General features: G+C 40.3%; 2 protein-coding genes across 2 annotated transcripts in view; both read left to right on the top strand.

The window, feature by feature from the left end:
* Positions 1–3,426, top strand: part of ZNF432 (zinc finger protein 432) — a 32,909-nt gene extending 29,483 nt beyond the window's left edge. Inside the window, exon 5 of the mRNA XM_006904975.3 lies at positions 112–3,426. Coding sequence (XP_006905037.1) covers positions 112–1,637 — 1,526 coding nt within the window. The 3' untranslated portion in view covers positions 1,638–3,426. The remainder of the gene's footprint in view (positions 1–111) is intronic.
* A 3,236-nt stretch (positions 3,427–6,662) lies between these two features.
* Positions 6,663–19,224, top strand: part of LOC102892969 (zinc finger protein 350) — a 19,513-nt gene continuing 6,951 nt past the window's right edge. Inside the window, exons 1-7 of the mRNA XM_025048950.1 lie at positions 6,663–6,896; positions 7,007–7,430; positions 8,538–8,626; positions 11,851–12,044; positions 12,521–12,647; positions 12,930–13,025; positions 15,081–16,411. Of these exons, the coding sequence (XP_024904718.1) occupies positions 12,030–12,044; positions 12,521–12,647; positions 12,930–13,025; positions 15,081–16,411 (1,569 nt within the window). The 5' untranslated portion in view covers positions 6,663–6,896; positions 7,007–7,430; positions 8,538–8,626; positions 11,851–12,029. The remainder of the gene's footprint in view (positions 6,897–7,006; positions 7,431–8,537; positions 8,627–11,850; positions 12,045–12,520; positions 12,648–12,929; positions 13,026–15,080; positions 16,412–19,224) is intronic.

Genomic DNA, 19,224 nt, shown 5'->3' with positions numbered 1-19,224 from the left:
TTATACTGCGATTATATGATTGACAATAAAGAGCCAGCCCCCACCACATTATCTTTAAGCACTTTTATCCTAAGATATTCTCATGAAAGACTTTTTCCCAATTCCCCCTAGGAATTGGGAAAGTTGACAGTCATCTGCAAGAACACTCTCAAAACCAAAGATTTCTCAAGAGCATGCAGCAAAATGCATTGAACAGTGAACAGAATGCATTTAGAAATACTGTTCACCTGAGCAAAACAAATTTAGCCCTTATGCAAAATCACATGTTGGACTTATGTAGGAAAGCTTTGAAGTCAAGTTTAAGTTTAGTTAAGCAGGAAGGAAGAGACGAAGTAAAGAACTCCACTGAGCTGAATGGAGATGGAAAGTCCTTTCTACATGGTAATCATGAACAGTTGTACACTGGAACCAAATTCCCCGAAAGTGCAAAACACATCAGCACTAAATTCCAAGTCTTTAAGCACCAGAGGGCTCACAAAATAGAGATACCCCAAGCATACACTGAAGGTGAGAAAACCTGCATCAGGAAGTCACAGCAACTTTGCCATGAGAGCATTCATACAGGAGAGCAATCCCATGGGTATGATCCGTCGGAGAAATCTTTCTCCAGAAATGTCATGCTCACTAAACATCAGAAAACTCAAACACAAGACAAAGTCTCTTTAACCAATGAATACAGAAAGGGCTCTTCTATGAAAAGCGGTCTCATCACACATCAGCAAACCCATACAGGAGAGAAATCCTATATTTGCAGTGAGTGTGGGAAGGGCTTCACCATGAAGCGCTATCTGATCGCACATCAGCGAACTCATAGTGGAGAGAAACCTTATGTATGCAGTGACTGTGGGAAAGGTTTCACCGTGAAGAGCAATCTCATTGTGCATCAGCGAACTCACACAGGAGAGAAGCCCTATATATGCAGTGAGTGTGGGAAAGGCTTCACCATGAAGCGTTACCTTGTTGTACATCAGCGAACTCACACTGGAGAGAAACCCTATATATGTGATGAGTGTGGAAAAGGCTTCACTGTGAAGAGTAATCTCATTGTTCATCAGCGATCACATACAGGAGAAAAATCTTATATATGCAGTGAGTGTGGAAAAGGCTTCACTGTGAAGCGCACACTCGTTATACATCAGCGAACTCATACAGGAGAGAAATCGTACATATGTGATGAGTGTGGAAAAGGCTTCACCACAAAGCGCACTCTCATTATACATCAGCGAACTCACACAGGAGAGAAACCCTATGAATGCAATGACTGTGGTAAGGCCTTCAGCCAGAAGATATGCCTCATACAACATGAGAGATGTCATACAGGAAAGACGCCATTTGTATGTAATGAGTGTGGAAAACCCTATTCTCACAAATATGGTCTCATTACTCATCAGAGAATTCACACGGGAGAGAAACCCTATGAGTGCAAGGAATGTGGGAAAGCCTTCACCACAAAGTCAGTACTCAATGTCCATCAAAGAACTCATACAGGAGAGAGACCCTATGGATGCAGCGACTGTGAGAAAGCCTTCTCTCACTTGTCAAACCTTGTCAAACATAAGAAAATGCACACAAGAGAAATGAGTAGAGTCCGTCAAGTTGGAAAGTCCTTTAACAGAGAATCAGCTCATTACTATTGAGTGAATTCAAGCAGAACGAAAACCCTTTTAATGCAGTGACTGGAAATGCCATCAGCATGTCTAGCAGATTGGAATGCAGTCATGGTACTTTTGTCAATTGTGTGCTCTGAGGAGATTAAGGAATTTGCCCAGGAGAGAACCCTGGTAAATACAGTGACTGTGGTAGTGCCTTTAGTGATCCTTACCTCACATTTTCTGTCAATGAAAACATGTTGGGGGAAAAAAAAAAAAGCATGTTGGAAAAACTGATACATTCAACGTGGAGATGCCTTTCCAGCTTAATTATATATGTGAAAAGTGTTTACCAAAACAAATTCTGTGAATGCAGAGATTAGCAGAGTCTTCAGTGGGAAGATAAACTTATTGTCAGGAACGTCTCAGTTCATCAGTGAGCTCACTGTTCATAGAAATATGAAAGAAAAAAATATATGACCATTGGAAAGCATTTACCCAGAAAGAAGACCCTGGAGTTCACACTGGAGAAAAATTTTAAGAGGACAGTATGTATATGGCAGGATTTCAGGGGTACATTCTGCCCCATCATTGGTCAGGAAATCATATAGAAATTAAAACTTTATGAACATGCTAAATGTAGAGCATCTTTAGTCAGATATCAGAGAACTCACAAAGGAAAGAAATTCTGTGAAATGATGATGTTTGAGTGCTTTTTGTTACAAGTCTAACCTCATTATACATCAGATGATTCATCTGATGTGCATTTTCAGACAGTACTTGGAACCTCCTTTCTTGTTGCCTTTGTCAGTAATGCCATAGTTTTAAAAAGTAGTTTGCTCTACGCACCCCTGATTAATTTTCGTTGTTATATACCATATAGGAATGTTCTATAGAGAGTTCTATAGCCACCCCATGTTGTATGATTAGCTGTTACCTTTGGCTTTAAACTTGGCTGTAAATTTAGCATACTGAAGTACCTTAAAGGGAAACTGAATATTTTAAATGTATAAATATAACACCTTTATATTTCTTAACTAAATTTATAAGTATGGCCAAATATTTTACAAAACCACCTTCAAAGTTATTTTTATAAAATGTTTCGTTTGAACTCATTTTGATTTCCAAGAAATTACAAAGTAGTTTAGAGACTTCTCTTGTATCCTTACCCAAATTTTCTCAGTAAAAACATCTTATATAACCGTATTTTATTATTGGATCCAGGAAAAATAACATTGATAGTATGCTGTTAGCAAACCTTCTAACCTTATTTGGATTTCATTAGGTTTTAGTGTTTTGATTTTAAAATTCGTTATTCTAAGAAGCTTTATTACCTATTTAATGTCATGTAACCACAACCATGCTGGAAAATTGCTTAATCGACAGACTCCCTCATGCTACCCTTTTAGGTTCATACCCTCTATCCAATCCTACCTCTGGCAACCACTTACCTGTTTTCCATCAGTGTAATTCTGTCATTTCATGAATGTTATAAAAGTCATGTTATAACTGGATTTTATACATTTTATATAAATAAATTGTATTTATTTATACAAATTTATAACTTTTTATTAACAGGGAACATGTAAGCTTTTTGTGGTTTTGTTACTTGCTAAATTGCTCTTAAGACTTATTTGAGTTGAATAGTCGTTTTATTTTTGTTAGTGAGTAGTATACATACCAATGTGCCGGTTTGTTTCACCATTCACTTAAGAGATTTGTATTATTTCCTGGTTTCAACTTTTATAAATAATGATACTACGAGATTTGCATATGGGGTTTTGTGTGAACATAACTTTCATTCCTCTACAATAAATATGCAGATGACAAACCTTGATCATCTAAATGTTTTATCTGTGGACTGTACTGTTATACATTCTCACTAACAATGCGTGAAACTAGTTCCACATCCTCTCCAGCACTTGGTACTTTCAGTATATTTTATTTAGCCATTCTACTAGCAACATATGAGAGATTCAATTACTCTTCATCCTCACCAGCACTTGATATCACCATTATATTTTTTACATTGACCATTCTAATAAGTATGCCATAGTTTCTGATCTTGAGTTTGCGTTGCCCTAAAGGCTAATGATGGTCCACACTTTATTATTGTTATTTTTGGATTTATTTATCTCGTAAGTAGAAGTTTGTACCTTTTGACTACCTTCACCCATTTGCATCCCCCTCTCCTCACCAGCACTTGATATCGCCATTATATTTTTTACATTGACCATTCTAATAAGTATGCCATAGTTTCTGATCTTGAGTTTGCGTTGCCCTAAAGGCTAATGATGGTCCACACTTTATTATTGTTATTTTTGGATTTATTTATCTCGTAAGTAGAAGTTTGTACCTTTTGACTACCTTCACCCATCTGCATTCCCCCCCCTCCACTTCCCACTTTACAAACCTACACCTCCCTGGAACATGTTGTCTAAGGACAATATTCTCTGTTGTGTAGGTTGAGGGTTGGGATATCTGGTGTGGGCTGTCTTAACTGGGGCTGCATAGTCTAGATGGCTTTTTTTCACATATCTGAGCCTCCATTGGAATGGATGACTCTCTTATTTTGAAAGAAGTTAGTCTGTGCTCTATTACAATGTGTTAGAAGAGCTCCAAGAGACAAATCAAACATGTCTTGATGAGCAAATCTACTTCTGTCCTCTGTGTTGCACTTGCTTTTGTCCCATTGGACACACTGTTCAGAGTCATTGTGAGGGGATACTATCCAAAGGTATGAATACAGAGATGCAAGAATAAATTTACATAACAATCACATACAATTACTATTGCTATTTTCAGTGGAGAAACCCGGCAAACATTACCTTTACCAGGAGATCCACATTAAGTCATTTTGATATTTTGTACCCTTAGATTTGATGTGATGAAAAAAGGATTTCATTCTGAGGTGTCTTTTCCAAAATTCATAATCCCTGTTTAATGAAGACTACCTAGACCAATGCAAAAGATGGATAATATACAAAATACCTGATTAGCACTCCTTCAAAATAAATGAGGACATGAAAAAGAAAAAGGCTGTGAGGAATGGTCATGCAGCAGAGAAAACCAAGGCAACATGTTGTTTAAATGCAACGTTGTATCCTGGGTTGTATCCTGAGAGAAAAAGAACACTAAAGAGAACTCTTGTGAAATCCCAAGTAGAATCTGTAATTCGGTTGAGTATTATACCAGTGTTAATTTCTCAATTTGACAAATGTACCATGGTTATGTATAATATTCACATGACAGAAAGTCGAATGAAGGTATATGTGAACTTTTTGTAGTACCCTGTGACATTTGTGTAAATCTAAAATTTCCCCAACTAAAGTTTATTAAAAGTAGGTCTAATCTATGTCAATCATATTTCAATAAAACTGGGGAGAAAAAAACAGGGATAATCTAATTTTATTACTTAGTTTCTCAATATAAACATAGGTCCGTATTATTAAATATTTATATTTATGTACAATATTAGGTGGCTATAATGTCATGGGTGAAGGGAATGGTAACTAGTCACATAGGAGGTATGCATTAAAGTGGGGTATACTTGAAAAATGCAAAATTCAATTATGTTCAATTTATATTATCATCCTCTCATTATCTAAATTCTTACATTCTCATTCCATGTTTTGTTTGTACCTTTTTTCTTATATGTCCCAGACATCTTCATTTACTTTTAATCCTAGGTAGTTTATAATTTTGCAATTATACTTTGTTTTTTTTTAATACCCTATAAATTTCAAAGTATAGAATTAATTTCTATTTTTTTCATTTTAACAGCTTTTTTTTTTAACAGCAATTCATTTTAACAACTTTATGGTCATAATTTACATGTAACATTTACATAGTAAGTGTACAACTCAATTACATATAGTACTGTTCAGAGTTGTTACACTATCTCCACAATCCAATTTTTAGAAAAGTTCATGACCCCCAAAAAGTAATTGTATGGTTAATTTATTGAGTTTCGAGAATTCTGTATATATTTTGAATACAAGTTCTTTATCAGATGTATAATGTGGAATATTTTCTCCCACTCTTCACTTTCTTAAATGTTGTGTTTAGAAGTACAATTTTAATTAAGTTCAGTTTATTATTTTTTATTTTATGTCTTCTCTTTACCATCTTTTCTCAAAACGCTTTGGTTAACTCAGGTTCAGAAAAACTATCTCCTGTTTGCTTCCCTAAGTTTTATACTTTTAACTCTTATATTTAAGTTTGTGATTACTTTGAGTTACTTTTTGTTTATGGTTGGAGTCTTAATTTATTTTTCCTCAAATAGATATGCAATTATCCCAGCATCTTTTGTCGAAAAGGCTAACAATGGATTATCTTGGCTCCTTGGTCAAAAATATCGACCTTAATATTTTTAGATTCTCAATTTTGGTTGTTCCTTTCTCATTGGCTCTAGACATTTACTGGCCTCACTTTTAAAAGCCTTTCCCCGAGACCTCCATCCCACAATGACAACTTAGGCTCCTCCTAGCTGCTCGTTTCCCCTAGTTGGTGATGGCCAGTCTCACAAAGTACCAGTTTCTGAAAATCTTTTCGTGTTCTTAAAAACCACTTCCTGCAAGCAATTTCCCGTTAGAAGCTTCCCGTGGGTGTCCCTTTACCAGATGAATGACATTTCTCTTTCCAGACGTTCGTTCTCTGCTGCTATAGTGACACCCGAACTTCTGTCCCTTTCGAAATCTTAAAAAAAAAAAAAAAATTTTTTTTATATAAAGCGAAATAAAGGTCGCAGCCATATGACTTCTCTGCCCAGCACGCCGAATGCGATTTTGCTCGCTCCATATTTACCTGGCGAAGTTCGAGTCTCTATAAATCTACTGATTTTCCACAAGAGTCGGAGCAGGAAACGAGCCAATTTCAGTGGCTTCTCACCTTCCCACCATCCCAAACACGCCCCTTTGCCTTCCGTACGTCAAGTCTGGTCTCTCAACATGGCCGCCCCCATAGCTCCACCGCGAACTGGGCGCGGACATATTGCTTCCGGAGACCTACCGGAAATCCAGTTGTCCGCGTTTCTGCAAACGCGTGGGCTCCTCGTAGGCCGCCGTAGGCAGCCGAAATATCTGGGCGACGTTTCCAGAAGCGGAAGCATTTCACGGAAGCGTTACGTTTAGACCCTCATGGTAGGCAGGAGAATATCAGGTCTGTGTGTGCTTTTGGCCTTTGACGTTTATTCGAAAATTTTTTGCCTCGGGGGCGTTGTCTCTCACAGGGTACGTGACGTCACAGGGTAGGAAGTGGTGTCGTTAGACCTGCGGGATTATCGGCGGACCGCGTGGGAGAAGCCAGGTGGGAGCCTGTCACGCACCTGTCTGTGGTTATTGTATCTTGGGGCTCATTAGACGATTAAGGGTCTGTGGAGGTCACCGACCCTGTCCCAACTGTCAGGGTCTTTGCAGGTCCCTCTGCAACGGATGCAGGTGGCAGGATGATCGCGGTGTCAGGTTCCGCTTCGGGATTTCTTCTGTGGCTCAGTGACGCCGGGGTCGGCGAGGAGGTCATCATATGGGATGCCGGGGCCAGGTTTGGGATAACCGGGGGTGTGTGTGACCAGCGTCTGCGGGCCAGCTTTGGACGCCAGGACCCCGAGTTCCACCCTCCGCAGCCGATAAGGGAACGGAACCCGTAGCATCCCGTAGTTTGAGTGTACGGCGGTTTCGCCCACTGTTCATTGAACTCGTGATTGCAGTTTGGGTTGTTACGAACCGCGATGCTGTGAAAATTCTTGTACGTTTCCTGCTTCAGACGTAACCTCATTTCAGAGCCCGCGCGGGATCTTATGTGTCTAACTTGGACGTCTAACTTAGAGGAGGCGGGCTGATGGTCAGAAACCTTTTTTTCTTTTTTCTTTTTCTTTTTTTAAGCCTTTTTTTAATCCCTAGATTGACTAACTGCAGGAGCGACTCATTCAGACACGCCTGTCGCTCGCTCCCCACCTGTGGCCGCAAAGGCAGAACTGACTCCCAGTGACTTTACCGCCCTCAAAGTCGAAAATACATACTCCGTAACCCTTTGCAGAAAACGCTTGCCAACGCCTGCGCTCACCTCAATGTATAGCAGCGGACACTTGCTTATTTGCCTGACATACAGTCACACCTTCTTCTTTGCTAACAAACTACGTGTTATTTAGTACTCACCCCTCTGGCGAGGCGACTGATACCCTAGTTTATTACTAAGTCCTGGTCGATCGTAGCCAGTCGTGGTGGTTTCCAGTTCCTATTGCTAGTTATTGAGTTTCTGTGAAATGAACTTAGGTCCAGGTAGATATGTGAAAATCCGTTAGTGGTTTCTGTGGGGGGGCATTTTCTCTTGAAAATTCCCTGAATCTCCTTTTCCATGTCAATGATGATATTGTCTGAATATAACCTTAATTTTCTCTTCTACTTTCTAATGTTTATAATTTATTCTTATCTCAATTCTTTGGCTCAAATCTGCAATACAAAGTAGGAAAGTTGGGGTGGTAGTGGACAGCTGTGTCCCAGAAAATTCACCTGCTGGGTTTTCTGGAATTAACACTATCTAGGAGGGCAGGAACATAAAATGACAAATTCAACCAGGATTTCAAATTTAATGACATAAAAATGTTCATAGTATACTTTAAATTAAAAAAAAAAAAAAGTCTTTAATGTGATTTATGTCTCCCGTTACTTTTTGTCTACTTTATTTGCACGAGTTTTCTTTCGATCTGTCTCACTACAAATGCATATATCTTACCGGTCTTTTTAAAGAACAAGCGTTTGGTATTGTTGAGCTCTTCCATTTATTTGTTAACTTAAAAGTTCTGCAGGTTAATCACTATAAAAGTATCTACATATATGTATATATGTGGTATTTACATATACTTTATATGTAAAATATTTAGAATCTGAACATGTTTTTTAAATATATGTGCTGTATATAAAGTTTTGTACTATTTTTGTATATAAACAGCCACTGCCCAGGTCAAGAAGGCACTCTGCCGGCACCCAGCGGTGTTGTGTGAGCTCCCTCTCAATTACATTACGTCCTCCCACCTAAAGGTAATTATCATTCTTTGCTCTCAATACCAAACACTTTAAGGCTTTTCTTTATAGTTTTATCATATAATTACTCATGCCTAGCCTTTATTTAGTTGTGCCTATTTTCAATTGTCTATCAATGTAATTATACAACCCATTTTTTTTATGTCAAGCTTTTTTTTGCTCAATGCTTGTACGATTTTTTTTGCACATGGGTGTTTTTTGTTCATTTTGTTTTGTTTTGTTTTTACTCTGTAACAGACAAGGCTATTCTATAAAGTTCACATGGTAAATATTTTAGGAGCTGCAGGCCACAGAGGGTCTCTCTCTCACATATGCTTCACAAACACGTTTCTGTTTTAACATCCTTTAAAGGCGTTAAAACCATTCTTAGCTTGCAAGCTAGGCCAAGGTTGTATTTTCCCTGTAGCATTCCACAGTTTGAGTGTATGGAAGTTTTTCCTACTATTAAATAAACTTGTACTGTTTGCAGTTTGGATTGTTAGGAATACTGCCACTATGAAAATCCTGTACATGTCTTCAGGTTCAAAGGCGCCCTTATTAGCAAGGGGATATTTAGCTTAGATGTATACCCCAGAGCGAAATTGCCGTGTCTTAGGGAGTGTGTAACTTCAGTTTAAATAGATGATGTCAAAATGTTTCCCCAGGTGGTTGTACCCTTTACGTATATAGCATAATGTAATTTGCTATATAGGATGCATTATGTGGTCTGTTTAAAATATCTTTCCATGCCCTCATAACATTACGAGGTTCTTTTGTGTTATCATCTTAAAGTTTTATTGATTTGCCTCTCTCGTCGAGATTGAGCGTTAGCCCCCAACTGATTTTTGTGTACGTTGTGAGCTGGAGTTCAAGCTCCTTCTCCCCATTCCTCCATGCCCCAGCGTGGATATCTGATTGTGTCAGCATCATAAAAAAAAAAAAAAAGACATTCTTGCCCTCTTCCCTGCATTGCTACCCGTGTCTTCAAGTCTCTATATACGCATGAGTCTGTTCATAAGCATTTCATTCTGTTCCTCTGGCCTATTTGTCTATTATTGTACTAATAGCACACTATCATAATTAAAGTAAATTTAAACCCTCAAAACTGACAGAGCAAGTCTTCCAACTTTTTTTTGAAGGTGCGTATAGCATCAGTTTATGATTTTGATTGGGATGTCATTGGATCTACGTATGCATTTGGGAGATACGACTTCTTTTTAGCATTTTATTTTATTAGTTTCAAATATACAGTTCATTGGTTAGATGTTTATATAGTTTATGCAACGATCTCCTTGATTACTTTCTCACCCCTCTGGCTCTCCATCTAGCCATTACTTTACTGCTGACTGCCTTCCCTATGCCATGCTCCCATCCCTGTGACCATCTATCAGCTACTAATTTGTACTTCTTTAACCCTTCACTGTAACGTTGCCTCTCAATATAAAGTACAAGAATTTCATTGGAGAGAATTTCATCTGGGAATACAATTGCTAGGTAATAGGGTACGAAGGTGAGCCCATGCTCTACTTATTTGGCAATACATCTTTAAAATGCTTGGTTTTCTAAGTCATCGTCACAGTCCATCTTTCCATTTATTTAAGACTTAAAATTTCTCACGATTGCATCCCACTTATCAAATATTTCTGATGCTCTTCAAAATGATATTGCTTATAAATGTTGTTGTAGAAGGCACGTTTGTTCTATGTCAGTTACTGGGAGAGGTGTGTTGAAATCTGGATTAGTCTGGATATCTTTGTTCTTGTTTTTTGGTCCATTTTTACCGTATACATTTCAAGGCTATATTGTTAGGTGCATAAAAATTGCAAATTTTTATAATGCGGTGAATTGAACCTCTACCAGTGATCATTGTCTCTCTTTCTGTCATAATTTTTGGGCTTTCCGGTTCATTTTGTGTATGTTGTGAGCTGAAGTTCAAGCTCCTATAACGACACGTGAGAATGTCGTTATACCAGATTATCCGTGGTTATTCTTTTTCATGGTATATCTTTTTCTAACCTTTTATTCTCGAGTTTTCCTTATCATTATGTTTCAGTCATACCACCTATCATAGCATGGTATTAGTTTTTTTGTTGTTGTTGCTTACAGCAGAAAAGAAAAGCTTTATTAGAAGGGAGAGTACACTTCCCGACATGGAGGCGGGCCTGAGCAAGAGAAGCATACCTCAAAAGGCCTAAATCTTAATCCAGTGTGACAGTTTTGAGACGTTTGTATTTAACATAATTAACTGGACTCCTTGTTCTGTTTATACTTAACAATGTTTAGTATGCTTTATCTTTTTATTACATTTATCGGGGTGAGATTGGTTAATAAAATTACATAGGTTTCAAGTGTACAATTCAATAGGATGTCATATGTATACTGCATTGTGTGTTCACCACCCAGAGTTAAATTTCCTTCCGTCACCATACATTTGACCCCCTTTACCCTCATCTACCCCCTACCCCCTTCCGTAGTATGCTTTGTTTTAAAACAGTCACTTAAGTGCATTATATTTGCCCTAATGTTCTCTGTTGTTTATTCTCTCTCTTTTTTTTTCCTGCTTTGGATGAATTTCTTCTTCCATTTCTCTCTTCTGTTTGCACAGAAATTATATACTTTAAGACGATCGTTAGTTTTCATGCTGATACTGGAGATTACATGCAGCAAGGAACCTTTGTCAGATTCTTATATTAATTAGCATTTTTACATTCTTCTCTGATGATACAGGAATCTTAGAGCACTTCAATTTCATTTATCATTTTCCAATTTATTTGCAACATTATTTGTTTTTTATGTGTTTAAAACCTCCTGAGATATTATCGTTATCGCTGATAAAACAGTGCTGATGATTTGCCCACCGCATTGGTTTTCAAACTGAAATGGGTGCAGGCACTGGGTGGACACAGTGCCCAGACTCTCTCTTTCCATGTGGTCTGTTTGTGTCATTGACCTGCGTGAGGGTCACCTGCTCCTGAGGTATGGCGCGGGGCTGGATGTCATTTCCCAGGTCTCCTTTGACAGTCGCCCCACTAAAACTTCAGGAATGAAAGGGACATCCCCACACACATTTAGACCCTAAGGTTTTAGTGACTAGACATGTAAATTCTTCTAGACCCCATGTAAGGAGGGACACGTTCCTCAGATCTCGTGGGATTGTGTGAAGGCGAGTGCTCAGGAATGTTCTAGCATCTGGGCCCAGTGGAAATGTACCATTCAAACTGAATTTTCTCCACAACTCACAGGTCTCGATGCCCAGGAGCAAAAGAATCAGCTGAAAGAGGAAGAAGTTAGTTTGGGTGTCAGCATTTCCGGGGACACACCTGACTTAAGACTTTCTAGACAGAAATTTAGAGTGGTTCCAAAAGACACCAAGACAGAAGCTTCCTCCTTGTGAGCTGTTTTCAGAAGAAAATAGAAGAAAATGCTGCAGCCTCAGGTGACTTTGGTTTCTTTATATTTTTTTCTTTGTTCCTAATAGATTTGTAGAAGCCTATAAAAAAAAAAGCACTTCATTAATCTGAAAAGTATAAATTTTTAAAAGCGGGGTCCAGATTTATCCAGCAATAAAACCTGAGCACCCTAGGGCAGTAGGAGGACGGGGGACTGTGAAGACTAGTCATCTTGTCGTTAGCATATGTCATATATATAGATATATGAATGAATGTGGTATTTCTAGGTTAGGAAGAACATTTAACTTCTACACATTATAGAAACTTTTACTTGAATGAGTGGATAGGTGACTGAATATACAATTACAGAATATTTTATTAGACTTTTGCTTTTTCCATGGTGCATTAAAAAAAAAAAAACAGATAGATTCATCCTATGAAGTGGAAGTGAACAGAAAAACTAACATTTCTTTCATATCTTCAAAAGGACATCAGTCCATTAAACTGCACGGTGTTCTTACAGGAGTCCCTGACATTTGACGATGTGGCCGTGGACTTCACCTGGGAGGAGTGGCAGCTCCTGGCCCCCGCTCAGAAGGACCTGTACCGGGACGTGATGTCAGAGAACTACAGCAACCTGGTGTCAGTGGGTGAGGACAGCTCCCCTGTGTCACTCCGAGGGTGCCTGGTCAGTGATCTTTCCTTCCTCAGCTCCTGAAAGCTCTGGAGGGTCCGCGATGCCCTGAAGTGGTAGACGCGTCTCAGTGCCCACTCTGGTTCCAGAGAAATGGCTGTATTCTCCCTTCTCCTGAGAAAAGAGCCTTGACTTTGTAGGTGTGAGAATTGTTTGTCAGATGTAACATCCTGCAGACTTCACAGACCTGCGAGCCCAATTCGGTGTATCTAAGTCTTCTATCATTTTCTATGAACAGGTTGTCAAGCCAGGAAACCAGACAGACTCTCCAGGCTGGATCAGGGAGAACCACCATGGACAATGGCAGACGAAGTCCACTCTCGATCCCGTTCAGGTGAGTGAGAGAACCAGCAAGGTGCATGCGTGGAAATGCCATTCTAGTCATTGAGAGAAGAGTCACAGACGTGAGGGGGTTTGAGGACAGGTGAGCAGTGCCACCGTGCTTGTCTCTTCTGATGGGACACCCCTTTTTCTTTGTAGGAGCTTACAGAAAACTATATCCCTTTATCTCTGCTGGGATCTGCTCATTCTTTGTATTACGTACATCTTGATTGTTTGGTTTGCATAGTTTTCTCCTTTCTAGGATTCTCAAATCTTACAAATCCTTACAAATCCTTCGTCTTACACTTCCATCTCACTTGCTCTGAGATTCCACTGTCCAAGGCCACCCTCCAAAGACAAAACCCCAAGGTTCTCACTGTCCTCTGACTACTGCACCATCCTGCCCCACAAGTAATGGCTTCCCTTCTGACCATCCGCCCATCATGGATGCTGTGCCCACAGAGTGAACTGGTCTTTATCTCTGCAATCTTCTGCTTTCCTTTTTTTTTTTTAGCTTTTCTTTTTGGCCACTCTGAGGTTCTACAAAAGTTCTTTTTTCATTTTCTCCTCTGATATTCTATGTTTTCAAAGTTTTCCTCATTCTCATAAACTAAGATTTTTCTGAGCGAAATTTGGAAACACTTACTATAGCAGGCAGACGAGGTTTGACATTAAATTCAATATGGGCTGTGAGAGGAGGACAAAGATGAAGGCTGACGGGAAGGTCCTTGGGATGAAACTTGCCGTGAGGAACATTAAGGCATCAGCACAAAGGATTATTGAGCTTGGCCTTGGCGCTGATTTTAGGAATAAGAAATCTTTGAGCAGGTAGATGAGGGATGTGCGTGGGCTCCTTGCGTGAAGACTGTTCCAGAGTAAAGCTGGAAAGGTGAGAGGCTTGTATCTGAAGCACCTTAAGAAGCCTGATCGGATAGAGCATGGTGGGCAAGACTGGAGACAAGGTCAGCGGGGTAGTGGCTGGGAGTTGGGGTAGCAAGTCACGTAAGGGCCTTTCAAGGACGTTCCAAGTGCTCGATTTCATTCCCATGAGATGAGAAACCACTAAGGAGTTTTGAGAGGGGGGGGACTGATGTAATATAATTTATCTTGAAAGGATCACTCCGGCTACTGTATAGAAAATAGACAGTCGCTGGCGGGAGAGGAACAGGCAGGCCTAGCAGGAGGCTCCTGCTGTCCCACGAGAGAGAGATGCCTTCGACCGGGCGGGAGTTTGTGCGTTGGTCCAATTCTGAGTGTATTTATAAAGGAGAGCGGGCGTGATCGATCCCAGAGGTCGATGGCGGTGTGTGAGAGTGAGAATCAAATGAAGGGGGACACTCAGAAGCTTTGCCACAGTCAAAGAGAAGAGTGGACTTGTCACTGATGGTGATGGAGGCGGCATGTGGAGAAGGCGACTTGCGTTGGGAAACCAGGACTTCCGTTTTGGAGGTCGTACGTTAGAAGAACTTGATGCTGTGTGCTTTGTTTACTCCCGCCATGCCACCCGCAACAGTGCATCCACCAGTGAGTCCTGGCTTCCCAAATGCGGCCTGATTTCCTCTGTCCCTCTCCATCTCCTGTGTGTCTTCCCTCCAGCTTTCACAACATGTCGCTGTTTCCCTCATGTCTGCCTTTGCCCTTTGAGTGGTTTTACCGAAGTGCGGCGCATGCTCCGTGAACGTGAGGACTATGTTTTGTCTCTGCATCCTAGCACCACGCCTCGTCCACAGTAGCCATCGGTTAGGAACGTGGAGAGAGCGACCGTTTCCCACCAGTTGGGATGAGGTGGCCTCCCACCCATGGTCTGCTGCTACAGTAAATTACTAATGTTTTACAGTCTCTGCACGTTAGGCAAAGCCAATACTCAGAAAGTAGCCAAAGTTGTGTGTTTTCACTATGTGTTTTTTCCAATGAATGAGGAACACTGAACATGGAGTTTTATTTAAACTGACATCATAGGGTCATCACTAAAAATGACACCTCATGTCAAGGTTTTTTTTTTTTTTTTTTAATTACCTTTCTCCCAAATCAAGATGATGGGTGACTTGATTGTTCTTTTCTTTCCCAGGAATCTGGAAAGTTGATGATCATGTGCTAGAGCACTTCCAAGATGGAAGCATGGAGAACAACCTAGAACAATGGCACGAACGTAACACATTTGACAATTCTGTCCGTCAGAGCAAAACTCATTTTCTATTACGTCAAAATCATGATATATTTGGCTCACATGGAGAAAGTATGAAATCAGAATTAACTTTACTTAACCAGAGAAGAAAGTATGAAACAGAGAACTGTGCTGAGCTTACTGGAGATGGGAAATCCTTCCTCCGTGCTAACAGTGAACTGTTTCAGAATGGAGTGAAATTCTCTGAAACACGAAGACTCATTCGTACTAAGTCTCAACTCATTAAGCATCAGAAACCTCAGAAAATAGAGAAGCCGCATGTGTGCAGTGAATGTGGAAAAGCTTTCATGAAGAAATCTTGGCTCACTGATCATCAGATCATTCATACAGGAGAGAAACCCCATCGGTGTAGTGTTTGTGGCAAAGCCTTCTCTAGAAAGTTTATGCTCACTGAGCACCAGAGAACGCACACAGGAGAGAAACCTTACAAATGCTCTGAATGTGGCAAAGCCTTTCTCAAGAAGTCACGGCTCAATATACATCAGAAAACACACACAGGAGAGAAACCCTTTATATGTGGTGACTGTGGGAAAGGCTTCATCCAGAAGGGCAATCTCATTGTACATCAGCGAATTCATACAGGTGAGAAACCTTATATTTGCACCGAATGTGGGAAAGGTTTCATCCAGAAGACATGTCTCATAGCACACCAGAGATTTCACACAGGAAAAACCCCCTTCGTCTGCAGCGAATGTGGAAAATCCTGTTCCCAGAAATCAGGTCTCATTAAACATCAAAGAATTCACACAGGAGAGAAGCCCTTTGAGTGCAGCGACTGTGGGAAAGCCTTCACTACAAAGCAGAAGCTCATTGTCCATCAAAGAACTCACACAGGAGAGAGACCCTATACCTGCAGTGAGTGTGGGAAAGCTTTCGCCTACATGTCTTGCCTTGTGAAACATAAGAGAATACACACAAGAGAGAAACGTGGAGATTCGGTCAAGGTGGACAATCCTCCCTCAGAGACTTACAAGTCATCACAAACCAGTGTTGTCCTGCAGGAGAAAAACCTTGTTAATACGGTGACTGTGCAGGTACCTTGTGTGGTCCCTCAGACAGCACTAAATAACAGGAACGTAGTCATAGTGGGCCAGCCTGTGGCCAGATGTGCGCCCTCGGGAGGATTTGCACAGGACAGAAACCCCGTGAATGCAGTGAGTGTGGTCACGCCTTCAGTGATCAATTATGTCTTATTTTATGTCCCAGGAAACCAGTAGGAGAAAAGTGAGCTGTTCTAAAGTAAATACTGAGAAATCGTATAGATGCTGAGACTGGGAAGGCCTGATATCTTGATGCTATTAAATATGTGCATCGATGCAGAGGCGTAATCTTATGTTAATCCAAATATCCTTAAGGTTCTCTGTCGTGTCAAAGGAACAAAAGAAGCTAAGTGGAGGAAATAAAGTGAATTTTTAATGCACTTTGTATCTGGAATGTTGCTAAGAAGGAAAAACCACTAAAGGGTTAATACTGGATTGGTGGGCTATGGGCAATATATATCAGTTTCCCCAGGCCAAGATGAAGGGTTATTTGAAAACTGGGATGTCTCCCAGAAACTCTCAGAAGTTTATACCATGCAGAGGGACTCATGAATCAAGTTCCGAGTGAATCGATTGTCTCATTTACCGGAGTATTTGTCAGATACTTCCTTTGTACCTGGTTCTGTTCCAGGAGCTGAGGATACGGTGGTGACAACACAGAAGCCCCCGGTCTCCCGGAGAGAACAGTGAGGTACTCGGATCATCTCTTAAGTGGTATCTCTATACTCCAGCTGATCTGGTGAGAGGCTGTAAATATCTAAACTAGGTGAAATAGTCATTGTCGTAGTCATTCTCGTTGTTTTAAGAGAATACCATAGCCTGGGTGGCTTATAAAAACAAATTTCTTTCTCAGTTCTGGAAGCTGTGAATCCCCAAATCAAGGTACCAGTAGATTCTTTGCCGAGGGCCCACTTCCTGGTTCACCTCACTGTGTCCTGACATAAGGGAAGGAATGAGGGAGCTCTCTGGGGCCTCTTGGATTATAAGGGCACCAATCCTATTCACCAGGGCTCCACCCTCAAGTGAATCATCTCTGAAATGCCCTTCTTAATATCACGTTTGGAGTTAGGCTTCAAGATATGAATTTAGGGGGATACGAAATTCACTCCATGGCAGATATGGAATCATTGTTTCAAGGAGTTATGATAATTTGTTGTTCCAGGGGTATGTGGTTTAGAGGGACAGAATGGACACCTCTTAAGGGAACGGAAGCATCTCAGAATACAAGTAAGTTATTTTTTTAACGCCCGTGTCTCATCTCCCCAAGTAGATTAAAAGTTCCTCGATAATTGTTTTGCTATTTAAATTCATTTCCTTCTTTGCCCTAGACCATATTTTAAGCCCTCAGTAGCCACATAAAGCTGGTGGCTACCTCAACTGACAGCAGAGACAGTGAGCAAAAAGTATATACTGAGAGAAATCTGTCATCATTTCCATCATCCCAGAAAGTTCAATTGGGGAGCACTGGTTTACCTGATTTTATATTTCCCAGCACAGAAAAACAAAAACATAGACTTTTTATTTTTCAGTTAGAGTTGTCATTCAGTATTATATTAGTTTTAAGTGTATAAAACAGTGGTTAGACATTTGTGTAATGTACAAAGTAATCCTCCCGATCAGTCCCCACCTGGCACCACATACATAGTTATTCCACTGTTATTAACTATATTCGCTGTGCTATGAAAAACATCTTGATTTGGAAAGTGAATGAGTGAGCTAAATGACTAATCAGTACATTGTCACTGAAGGGAATGAGCCATTGGAAGGCCATTCTAAAACACAGTTGTCTCCCCACCAAATTCTGCTTGATTAGACTTAATAACCGAATATAAACTGGGCAGAACAGAAAAGAAAAAGGATCCTCATAATAAACAATAAAAAGGACACGAATTTTAGTCTTTCTAAGAATGGAGGAGATCATTGGAGGCTGGAGGTGCTGATCCCTAGGAATGATGCTGAAAAGAACCTTTGTGTTTGTCCCCGGGACTATCACCCTTGAGAGCTGCCACCATTTCCGAGATCCCAACTCCATGTTACCTGTTGAATTGAGACATGTGCTCTCTTCATTTTTCCTTCTTCCTCTCATGGGAGTGGGGCATTTGGCCTCTCACTATCCAGAACACTTTACCTTAATATCATCTCTATCCCATAAGTTTTCCACCTATTCAAATTATAGACAGTGAGCTTCGCTCTTTGGAACAGAGGTGGAAATTTGCCATGTTGTGGTTGGTTTAAGAATTCAATCTGAAATGCTAGGTTGTTGGGCAGTTCACACCTACAGATGTACTTTAAGGTAGAGGTCCCCAACCTCCCTGGCCGCTGACCGGTACTGGCCAGTTAGGAACCAGGCTGCACAGCAAGAGGTGAGCGGTGGGAGAGTTAGTAAAACTTCATCTGTATTTGCCAGCCACTGGCTCTCCAGCTCTAGCATCACCGCCTCCGTTCCGCCTCAGATCATCAGGCTTTAGATTCTCACAGGAGCACTGGTCCCTGGCTCCAGAAAGGTGAGAACCTCTGGACTATTGTATATGTATATATAACTATCCATTACATAAACTTAATGGTAACCACTCACCAAAAATCCATAACTAAGTCATAAAACAAGAGGGAACAGAGAAAAAGAAACCATAAAACATGACCAAATTAAAGTAACAGATAGAAGCTGGCTATACTGCCTATACTGGCTATAGTGGCTATACATAAAACAAGAGGGAACAGAGAAAAAGAAACCATAAAACATGACCAAATTAAAGTAACAGAAGCACAAGGACAAAAAAACAATGAAGACACTGAGCTACCAGAAAACAAAAGATAAAATGGCTATAGGAAAGCCTCATATTTCAATAATCACTCTAAATGTAAATAGACTGATTTCACTAATAAAAAGACACAGAGTAGCAGAATGAATCAAAAAAACAAAACCCAACCATATGCCACCTTCAAGAGACACATCTCAGCTGCAAGGACAAATACAGACAAAGTGCAAG

This window comes from Pteropus alecto, unplaced genomic scaffold (genome assembly GCF_000325575.1).
Source record: "Pteropus alecto unplaced genomic scaffold, ASM32557v1 scaffold41, whole genome shotgun sequence".
NCBI lineage: Eukaryota > Metazoa > Chordata > Mammalia > Chiroptera > Pteropodidae > Pteropus > Pteropus alecto.
The sequence above is the reverse complement of the archived record's forward strand: the minus strand, read 5'-3'. Positions and strand labels throughout refer to the sequence as shown.